This window comes from Diceros bicornis, assembly GCF_020826845.1.
Source record: "Diceros bicornis minor isolate mBicDic1 chromosome 6 unlocalized genomic scaffold, mDicBic1.mat.cur SUPER_6_unloc_1, whole genome shotgun sequence".
NCBI lineage: Eukaryota > Metazoa > Chordata > Mammalia > Perissodactyla > Rhinocerotidae > Diceros > Diceros bicornis.
Genome location: NW_026690919.1, coordinates 573,253 through 584,896, shown reverse-complemented (window position 1 = coordinate 584,896; position 11,644 = coordinate 573,253). Strand labels below are relative to the sequence as shown.

General features: G+C 48.1%; 1 protein-coding gene across 1 annotated transcript; it reads right to left on the bottom strand.

The window, feature by feature from the left end:
• Positions 1-442: 442 nt before the first annotated feature.
• LOC131402299 (ral-GDS-related protein-like) lies at positions 443-1,414 on the bottom strand. Its single transcript, XM_058537132.1, has 2 exons — positions 909-1,414; positions 443-541 (listed from the first exon to the last, which is right to left on the bottom strand). Exons 1-2 carry the CDS (start codon positions 1,170-1,172, stop codon positions 470-472), a joined length of 336 nt encoding a protein of 111 aa, XP_058393115.1. The 5' UTR covers positions 1,173-1,414; the 3' UTR covers positions 443-469.
• Positions 1,415-11,644: the final 10,230 nt, after the last annotated feature.

Here is an 11,644-nt window from a genome sequence, read left to right as displayed (position 1 = left end):
AATCCCTTTTGTTTGAAAACCCAGAAGATCCAGACAGCCTGGATGAGCATTTTCACTGTGTCCTCTGAGCCCTGAGGTGTCTGGGACTGGGGAGGGGACTCTCCTATTGTCACCTGGGGCCTCCATTCTCTTATTTTCTCAGCAGATGTGTTTTAAACAGTCTTAATTTCACGTGGACAGAGAGTTCTGTTGCTGCAAACACTTGAAAATCTTCAATTTGGTTCAAGCCATGATCTGTCACTTAGGGAAACTGATTCCTGAAGCAGAACGACTGGCCTAAGTTTTCAGAACGACTTCAAGCCTGCCAACCAGGTCAGACCCTATCCCCAGGGTTTGCTGTCTCCCAGGAGGTCCCAACTGACTGAAGGGCAATGCTAGCCCTGTGAGGGGTGTCTGGTCCACACAGGTGGTGCTCGCATGGAGAGAGGCCTACCCACCTGGACACCTGTCTCCACGTCTCTTTTAAACGTTAAATGGAGGGGCCCTCCAGAGCCCAGAAGATCGCGTGGAGAGAGGAAAGGTTCCTCAGGCCGTGGCATTCCTGGGGAAGGGAAGAGAATGAGCTGTGAGGGGGAGCTGGAGCCCTGCTTCCTCTGGCTTCTCTCGCCTCATTGACGTCTCCTGTCCTGGATGAGACAGCAGCTCAGGGAACCCAGGAAGGGCACAGGTGGAACCTGATGAGGAATACTTCCAGGGAGGAGGATTTTAGCTGAAGCCAAGAAAGGAGCCCAGGAAGGGGTGAGCTGCCCACCACTGGGACCAGGAGTCAGGTCAACGAGGCCTAGCAGGAGGGGCCTAAGGATTGTGCAAAGGCTCAGACCACGGACTTCAAATATGAGAGCTGAGAAAGGAGAAGGGACAGTTCCCCCGACACCAGAGAGGGGCTCCCAGGGCCTCCCACATCTTACCTTGGCCACCTGGATCCAGAGCTCCACCACCCTGGCCCTGTCCTGGGCAGTCATGCTCGGGTCCCCAATGCAGGTGCTGATGATACATTCGACCACTCTGTTAAAGTGGGTCGTGGTGACATGGATGGTGGATTCCAGGTGCTTATTGCCCCTGTCACACTGGGACCAGATGGAGTCCAGGAATTTGTGGGGCATCACTGTCTTGAACAGCTCCTGGGGAGGACAGGGAGTGTCACCCAGCCCTGCCACAGCCCAGCTCAGCATCTGCAGCCCCCAGTCCCAGGCCGGGTCAGTGGTGAGAGCTGGAGCTCAGGAAGCTGAGAATGTGGCCTGAGACTTGTGGGAATCCCTGGGTGTTGCCTGTGTCCCCTGAGGGCACCCAGCACAGGATGGCCCAGGACCCAATACTGTGGCGCAAGGAAGTAGCATTTGCTCGCCGCCCAGTCTCACTTCCTCCAAGCACCAGAACTCGGCTCCTGCTTGACCATCTCTAGGGGCATCTTCCACCCATTCTGACAATCCTGGGGTCTGACTCCTCTTTGACATGCACATTCCCCCAAGGCAGCAACAACCATGGGCTTTGTTTGTCTGCCTTGTAGTCATGTACACATTAAGTGCCTAATTAGTGCTGAGGCCGTTGAGGCCTCCTGGGCAAATGAGTGAACTACCCAAGGACGAGACAGCAATTTAGTGTGCTCCCCTCCCCAACCAAATCGCAGACTCTGCCCAACTTCCTCTCTGCTCCACCTTATCCACCTGCACAGCCACTCTGCATGGCAGCTGCTCTCAAAGTCCATCCCTACTGTCCACATGAGGACAGCAAAGGCTTGGGAGTTAAGAAGGCTGCTCAGGTCCCATGAGGGTGAGTGGGGAAGCAAGAGGTTGGACCGAGATCATGGGATTCTGGATCAGGAAATGGCAGGTGTGGGGCAGCTGATGGCACAGGGAAGGCCGGCCCCACCTGCCCTGAGAGCCCCGCTGCTCACCACATCCATCAGTGTCAACTGCTCTGCCACCAGCCGGGGAGGGAACTCCAAGAAGTCGGGCTTCTCCTCCCTCAGCAGGTTCTTGGTGGTCACGTCCCAGGGGCAGGCGGGCTCTGGGGCTGGATCTGGCTCTGCTGTTATCTCTCCAGGTGGAGGGAGGATTCTCCCTGGAGGCAATGGTCCAGGTGGCTCCTGCTCAGGAGTTGGCACTGGGGCTGGAGCTGATGTTGGTGGTGGCTCTAGCCCTGGAGGGATTGATGGAGGTGACACTGGCTCCAGCTCTAGCACAGGTGGTGGAACTAGAGCTGGAGCTGGATCTAGCCGTGGAGCTGGCCCTTGCTCTGGCGCTGGAGCTGGAGGGAGCTCTGGAGATGGTACTGCAGCAGGAGAAAGAAACAGTGTCACTCAAGTAGCTGACTTCCCCTGTGCCTGTCAAAGCCAGGAAAGACCCCACTGCCTTTAAGGGAACCTAGCCTGTGAAGACCCTGCAAATCATCTTCCCAGACTGCAGTCCCCTCACCTTCCAGATCTGCCTCAATGGGCCGTGGATGCTCCAGCTGGACCTGGAGAAGGTAGGCGTGGCCCTGCAGCCCCGAGCCAGGCAAGCTGAGATGCAGAGAGCTCAGCTTCATCCTGAAGCAGGGATAGTGCAGGAGCTCCCAGAAATCCTGCCCTGGGTCCAGGCAGGTTCCCACCAGAGAAGAGATGGCACTAGGGGCGGCAATTGGGCAAGAGAGTCAGAGGCCTGGCCTTTCCCTCCACACTTCTCACCCAAGGCACCCTGGCTTGTGTCTGGGCCCTATGCCTGCCCCTCTCCATCCAGGTGAGAGCCACGTGGCAGCCCTGACCCCTGTGAGGCTGTCCTGGCAGTGGCAGGCCTGCTTATCCAGCAAGTTGACACAGAGTCTATTGTGACTCTCTTCCCACTGACACTCTTCTCCTGAAGGTCTGGGACACAGCCCACCCCAGGCCTCCATGCACTTGTGCAACTGTACTGAGCACTGAGACAGATGTGTGAGCAGGTTGCTCACACACCTCCTGTTCTGGGCCTAGAGGCGGTGGTCAGAAGAGGTAGATGTGGAGAAGGGGAGGCAGATTAAAATGGGTCTGTGGTGGGAATGGGTTTCTAGGGGAGAATGCAGCACAGCCACCCCTCTCGTTACCAGGGGTCCTGGCACCCATCCATAGCTCTTTGACTCCTGTCCTCCTGGAGTGGAAGCCACCGGGCCTCTGCCTTCCCATGGGAATCAACAGATGCGTGAGATGCGGCTTCTGACAGGCTCCCCTCAGCCACAGCCTCCATCTCTCCCCCCCCAGCTTGTTCTTTAGAGACAGGAGGCCGTCCTTCTGGACCCAAAGACCACTCACTTTTTTAGGTGGTCCTGCGCTCTGCCCTCCTGGCTGGAATAAGGGGAGATGCCTCCAGATGTAAAGGAGGCTATGAGGGCATCCCTTGGGATGGACGGTGGATGACAAGACCTGCGAATGATGTCTAATGTCAATGTCTGACTCTCAGATGGAAATTGAGGCCACGCATTGTGTCTCCTTCATTCACTGGGTTTACTGTCTCCAAATGTCCTGCATGCATAGGTGCTTAATCTACATGGTTGAATGAATGTAGTCCACCCAGAACCATCCCAGACACCTGAGTGGACCTAGGGCCTCTCTGCTGCCCCAGAGATCCTTGACTGGCTACCCCAAGGAAAAGGACCAGGACCAGCTGGATGGAATCTCCAACTCCTTGACAGGGTGGTTTCCATGTGCTTTTCCAAACTCAGAAAGGCCGCATCTCAGAGATGGGTGAGGCAGACTACTTTTCACGGGGAAGAGAGAAATAAACACCATGAACAACCACAGCACGTCCACAGCCCTCTCTGCAGAGCCAGGCACCAGGTAAGCACCCGCCATGGCTGATCCCATTAGTTCCTACAAGATCCCCATGAAATTTATCCTCTCCCACCCTACTTTTCAGAGGAGCAAGCTGAGGCTCAGATTTGGTGACACTCCGAGGACACACAGCTGGCAGGGGGTAGAGTCACCACTGTGCTGAGGAGGGAGTGGCCACTCACCTAGGAAACAGCTGGTCCAGGACCTGGTGGGTTGTGTCTAAGGCCGAGTAGTTGACCATGAAGGTGGTGAAGCTAGAGATGTTCCTCCTCAGGAAAGCTGGTGCGATGGACTCTGTCATCTTCTCCATCACGCCTGTCTGGAGGGCCCGCATCCTGCAGGCCTCATTTAAATTCACGGTGGACTCATCCTCACACTGAGGGAGAGGAGGAGGTACATACACTCAATGACATCATGGTGAACCAGCGGGAGCGTGAGGTGACTTTCTACCCTCCTGTGTAGCTGGTGGGAAGGAGTGGAGGTCCAGAGTGCTTTGGGAGTGGGACTGTGGAGCACTCTAATGAAAAAACCCTGGGGGGTTCCAGAGGAGACTCAGATTTGAGTCTGCATTCTAGTAGTGCCTTGGTCATCTCAGAGTCCTGGGCATGAAGACCCCTCTGCACCAACACTCACCTCAGACCAGCCCTCTTCATTGATGGACTGGTGTACCTGTGTCCTCTCCAGGGAGATGGTGAACTGGAAACCATCTACCAGCTCCTCAACCATCACTTGGGTGCAGCTCTGCAGTGACAGTGCCCAGAAGTCAGGCCAGGAGGCATCAGGGGCCTGCCTGGACTTTACCACAGAGGGAAACCCCACCACAGTTCAGGCACAGAGGGGCATCTGCATAGTCTCCATCAGGGAAGGAATGTGATGACACCTCGACGGCCTGGGATTCACATGTGGGTAGAAGAGCTTGGTCCCCAGCACTCACCATCCTCTCCTGCAGCCAAGATCTTCAGTATGAACATGACACACCACCAGATCTCCACCATTTAGCTACCTGCTCCTGCTCAGGGTGGTTCCTCCTCATACTACCTTCTCTAACTCCACCTCCCACATACACACACACACACACAAAGAGGGTCAAGGGGTGTGGGGCTGTCCATTTGGGATCACAGTTGTGGCCTGATCTAGAGTGGCCTGCCCTGGGCTACGCTGTTACCTGATGGTTCCTCCTGCCAAAAGGCCACAGACATTCGAGGTGAGGGCTGAGCCAATGTCTAAAGCGACTTAACATGCTCTCATTCTTGGCTTTCCGGGGGCCAGAGCCTCGGAAAGTCACGGGACAACACGAGAACATCCTGCTGTGTCGAGTGTCTCCACTCAAATGAACTGGACAGGAGGCTGTGGTTACAATGTGGGTGCCTGGTAACCAGAGTTCTAAGTTCTGTTGGGGGCTGTCACCAAGGAAGTGAGGTCACTTCTTCAAGGTTCTATTACTTGGCCCCTTCCTTCAATCAGACCCACCCAAAGCCCCCGCTAGGCTGTTGGCTGCTCTCCCTCCTTGCCCATGTCATCTCCATCACTGTACACAAATATCCATCACCACCCTCCCCACAGCTCCTTGGGAGTGGAACCAGTGGCCAGCTTTGAGGAGACAGAGCTGAAGTCACACCTATTTTATCCTACCAGTTCTGTGTCCTGGAAAAGCCACTGTGCCTCTCAAGATCTCCCCAGTCTCCCCACCTGCACAATGGGGATGGTGCTAAAAACAGCTTTCTGGGAACATCGTCAGGTGTATATGAGATAATACCTACAACACCTGTGGATTGGTGTCACATGTGTCTAATGCTCAACCTCCCATCTATGTCAGTTCCATCTGTGCAGCCTCCACAAACCCCCACTCCATACTTCTTGTCACACATCATTGGCCTGAATTTAGTCTGGTCACTCTTATCTGCAAGAGGGGTTAGGAATTTTATCTTTAATTTGTTGAATTGCCACCCAAAATAAAACTGATTCTCTGTTCTGAATATTAAGGGAGATGGTGAACAGTGGAAACTACCCGTGCTCTCGCCCTACACTAACCTTCAAGTTGAAGGGGAGGAGATGAGCTTTTCAGATGAATCAAGCATGTATTTACCTACCACAGGCTCTCTTTTCTTGTTTCTTCATCCACAGAGAACAAGAAGTCTTGCTTCCAAACCAGAATGTATGAGACGTCCACTGCCCTCTGTTCCCAGCAGAATGACCAGAACCAATTTGTTGGCTTTTATTTGCCTGGCCCTTGTAAGTAGATCTGAGAACATTCTTTCTATGTCCTTCATAGAGTGGGTCTGGGAGGGTCTGAGGTTGCAGAGAATTGTAGGCAAATAACAGGCTCCTGAAAAACTGAGTCAAATTGGAATCTCTGTAATTCAAAGAAGGAGAGTGACATCAGCATCATTGTGGAATAAGACACCTCCTGTTTTTCTTCTCCTGCACTTACAATGCTTTGGCATCCATCCATAGACAAAAGTGCCTTTGTGGGAGAAGTGGGATCCAGCACCATATGCCAAGGGACCCAGAGGGAGTCTCCCCCAGCCATGCCTCTGGTAATAGGCAGACAGACCTCGGTCCCAGCTCTGGACCCTGCAGTGGCCCGTGAACCAGCTCAAGCTCCTTTCAGCTGCTGCATGGAAACCCCTGAAAACACTGTCTTAGATCATGACACACAGAGGAGAGGGCCTTTGTGGAAGTCCAGGTTTCAAGAAGAGAAGTTCCAGCCCTCTGTTGGAGCACAAAAATATGAGTCTGGATGGGTTGAAGAGTTTGGGGGCATTGGCAGCTAGGTACTCTTAGAGAGTTTTAAAGGATGTGGCTCCTGTAACTGCACTGAGCACTCCATCAAGAAGTCTCCCACGACTTGTGGGGTATGCCTCACCCATGCATCTCCCCAGCTGGCCCTTAGGCACCCCCAGTGTTCTGCGTGCCTCACATGCACACACCTCCACCCTAGGGCTTCTTCCCTGTGTATGCTCCCAACAGTGGTGGTTAGAGTGAATTTTGGAGAACAGCTAGTGAGCACGTGCAGAAACTTGGTCCAAATCCGCAGGCCAGAGAGAGACCACAAACTCGAGGTTTCACACAACCTCTGGAATACAAAAGGGAGGCTGTCAGCGCCCAGCCTATTACATCACAGCATCAAGAGAATGCATACGGGCTGGAGAATTCTGCCATTAATGAACAAATTAAAAATGCTGAGATTATACTGGTATAACACATTAAAATACAAATGTATTATTGAAACATATGTGAAGTTTAAAAAAATGACATTTCAAATGTTGGAAAAATTAAGTTTGAGAAACCTTGTAGGTGGTCAGTAAACATCTGTCCCTCCCTCCCTCTCCAGAGCAGCCATATATATATATATATATAAATACACACACACACACACATATATATACCCCCTATAAGTTATATATAGAGAGAGATGCATATGTGCATGTGTGTCCACAAACACTCATACATATATATAATGCATGTACCTATGTATAGCATATACATGTATGTATACATGATAGAATACTCACATGCACATGTGTGTATCTCTGCAATTTCACCTTCAATAAGGTAAATTTCCGGTTTGTATTGACTCTAAATAACTCTGCATTTTAACTTGTTAGGTCTGTTTCGCTTTGTTTTCCCCAAACTTTCTGGTTAGTCCTCTGGGCACTTCTCAATTGAATAACTGTTATGGTTTTCATTCATTGTTGTGCTTTCATTTTCTCTTTTTAATAAACATATTTGTTGAAATATGACATACAATCAGAATAGAGCACAAATCCAAGTGCAAAGATTGATAAGTTATCAAAAAGTGTACACATGTCTTAACTCCACCCAGGCCAACAAAAAGAACATGACCAGTTCTATTTTAGTAGATTATACATGATATATATAATAGATAATAACCGCAGTTACCCAGATTATTATTTCTCCTTTTTCAGGAAGTAGCACACTGAATGGCAATGCATAAAGGAAATTTGGTCATGATGTGGCCTCCTTCAAAAATATAGCTGGATTTGGAAGGTTAATTTTTTTTAGGAATACATGAGTTTAGTTCCAGAAAAAAAGTGGCTTGTAAATTTCCTTTCCTGTAATGACCTTGTAAGATTTTTGTAGCAAAGTTAAGCTATTCTCACAAAATGAATCAAAAAGTTTTTCCCATTTTTCCTGTTCTGTGGAAGAGCTAGAGTCAATGTGTATTATTTCTCTCCTGAATGTTTGGTGGAATTTGCCAGCAGAGGTGTTAGCCACGATGAAATGTGGGAATGTTTTAAACTGTGGATTCAGTTTCTTCTTTAGATATGGGACTATTCAGATTTCTCATTTCTTCTTGAGACAGTTTTGGTAACTTTCATTTCCTGGCAATTTGTGAATTTCATCTAATTTTCAAATGTATTGACATGTTATTTATAATAACACGTGTGTTGTCAGGGAAGGTCTGGGGTGAATATCCTGGGGGCGGAAGTCAAGCTCAGCTCATGCGTCCCCGCAGCTTCAGGCACATGGATGCTGTAGGGAGAGCCTGTTCCTCATTGCAGGACGAGAGGCTAAATGCTTTTCTTTTCGCCCTCTGCTCTCCATTCACACCAGCTCAGGAGACCTTGTTCCTGGGCAAGTTGGCGTGCAGGCAATGCCCCATGTAAATTCTTCCAGGCCTGGTGGATATTTGGAATTTTTTTTCTCAGATGTTCTCTTGAAACCACATGGCAACATTTGTATAATATTCTCTCTTTATTTTCTATTTGAGTCAGTTTTGGTAATCACATTTTCAACTTTTAAACTGTACAAGGCTGCTTCTCTCATGGGGCGTCTTTGGCACTCCTCTTGCAAGAGACCTGCAGGCATCCCAAGATGTCCCAAGGCCACTCCCCCAGTCGGCATCTTAGACCCCTCCCCTCAGCCTCTGAGCTACTCAAGCAGGATCCTCTCATCCTGCGGGGAGCTCCCTTAGTAGGATTCCTTCTAACATGGGCTCCAGTCTAGCTCCTATTTGCAGATCTGAATCTCCTTCCCCAGGACTCTGCACCTTTGCATCCCGATTCCACTGCAATACTCATTATTCTGCTATTAGGCAAGGGCATCTTCGATCTCATCCAGGAAACACTTCAGGCTTCCCTTGGTGAGAGTCAGACTCCAATCTCTACATTCTCCAATCTCCAGGTAACAGATAGATGCTCTCTGCATAGTCCCCATGAAACATTGCTCAGTTGATGTGACAGGAGGGGAAAGTACATTCATTTACACCTTCAACTTTTCCCCCTAGAGTCCTATCTGGTTTCTCCAATCTCAAGCTCTAATAGAGAGGGGGATTGCAGGCAGCCATCGCCAGTGCTGGGAAACCTCCTGTTGGGTATCAAGAGCCATGTCCAGAACAGGTGCTCGGCCCCTCATTTCTGGATGTGGGAGACACATGTGTCCCACTGTGTTCTTCTGGGCCTTTGAGGCCACAGACAAAGCTGAGACGGGTAGGGCCCCACTTCAAGTCCTGTTTCCTTTATTTCCCTGTGCCTAGCAGTAGGTGGACACTGTGGTTAAATCGTGAAATAAAGGCATGACCAAATGGTAATGGAATGTGCAGAACATATGAGAAACTTGCAAATGAAGCTGAATGTAGTGTCCTTAGTCTCAGAGATACAGAAGGAAGGGATTCAACACTGTGACGAAGACCAAAATGACCTAAACTCACTGTGTGTTATTACCAGCATCTCCATGTAAAGTTGCTTAAAATGTCTTTATCTTTCACCAAAATAGGTAAAATGGCAAGACAAGGGCCTATATTTTCCATCTGCACATTGATTATAGAGTGGTGGGGTATAGCAGAGCCTCTTCCAATTCTTTCTCTTGAAATGATTATAGTGAAAATGACAGAGCATCCAGCTCAAACTTGAATTCTACTTCCTGTTTCTTATCTCCCTCACACACATTCCTCATTTCATCTACTTTGTTCCCTCAAGTGTATTGTTTCCCCACATGAGACCAACAAACTCACTTACAAAGATAACTGTTTGAAGCTCCTTTGTAATTTTTTCACTTTACCTAGTGATTCTGCTCTGTTGGTGGTGGTGGTGTCACATACAATGAAACTCACTCTGTGTAATGTGTAAAGTGCTGTGAATTTTTAATATAAGTAGATATCAATCTTCATAACAAAATGTCTGGCTTTCAGCTATTGAAACCCTGTCCATTAAAGGAGGCTGTAAAGGGTCCAAAAAGACGTTCACCCTGAGGGCTGGAATGGAAGTGGTGAGCATTCACTGCACAACCACTGCTGGAGAAGACACTGGAGGTAACAGAAAACTGAGGCATCTGAACCTGCAAACCCAGGAAGCCAAAGCGGAGCCCACCCTACTTCGTCATTACACCACAGGGCTGGCACCCAGGCAAGTTTTTGATGCTCTGTGAGATTTAGTTTCCTCATCAGGGCTGTTGTGGCAACTTAATGATATAACATAGTTGATGCGCTTGGCAGGTTTTCAAAAAAGAATAATTCTTTTCCCCACTTTGGATGCAAAGTTCTCCTGTTGGTCTAAAGCTGATCACTCACAGCTGGTGGGCTCAAACAAAGATCAGCTAATTTTTTTTAGTAAAAGACTAGACAGTAATTACTTTCAGCTTTGCTAACCATATGGTCTCTGTCAAAATGACTCAATGCTGCCACTGTAGTGCAACATCAGCTACATAACAAATAGGCGTGTTCCAACAAGACTTTGTTTATGGACACTGAAATTTGAATTTTGTTCAATTTTCAAGTGTCATGAAATATTGTTCTTTTATTTTTTTCAACTATTTGAAACAGTAAAAACAATTCTTAGCTCACAGGCATATAAAAACAGGCAGTGGGTCACATCTGCCAAGGGTCATAGTTTTCCATCTCTTGGGCTAGAAGTTCTGTTGAAGTTATTCGTAAAAAGATAAGATTGGGATTCATAGGACACAGTTATAGTCAAGGAGTAATTAGATACGTGAGGGAGGGAGCAAATGTGGGAGGGATTATTCAATCAACAACAGGCAGCAGCAATTATAGCTGTGTTTTACCCTCAAATATACATAAATTGTTAACTCTGATAGATTTACATATAGTGATACATATATTACATATACTGACTGAAGTGATTGTAAAATACAATATAACAAGGCTATTATTCTCTTTTCAGGGGAAAAATGAAATTGAAAGGCCTCTATGTATCTATTGGCACAAAATGGTTTGGTTCAATGAAGGCTGTCATGTCATCTTATATACTGTGATGCAAACGGTATGTTCCTGCAGTCGCCTCTCCAGTTTTGCAGTGCTTATGGCATCCAGTGTGATGAAGGTAAGGTCTTAAGTGTATTACTAAGCAATTAGAGTCTGATAATTAATTTTTTAATAAAATGAATCTTATTCCAAACTTATATTCAGTGGAGGATTTAAATATATACTGATTTTATTTAATTAAGAAAATGTATGCTTCCTGGTTTTAAAATGGGAAATATAGAAAATTACAAAGAACAAGAAATATCTCTACCATCCAGAGATAATGGAAATTAACTTAAAAAATAAATCGTGTTGTTTTATGCGTGTATTCTTTTTCAACTCTGTGACCATACTCCATATCAGTGGTTCTCAACTGGGGACAACTTCACCATCTCCAGGACATTTGGCAATTGCAGAAAACATTTTTTGTTGTCACCACTTGGTGGAGAGAGTGCTGCTGGCATCTAGTGGGACCAAGGGTGTTGCGAAATATCCTACAATGCAGAGGAGAGCCCTCCACGACAGAGAATTATCCAGCCCAGAACATCAATAGTGCTGAGATTGAGAGAGCCTGATCCATGTAGTATATATACTGCTTTGTAAATTTAACATTGTCATGGACACTTTCTGACATCCATAAG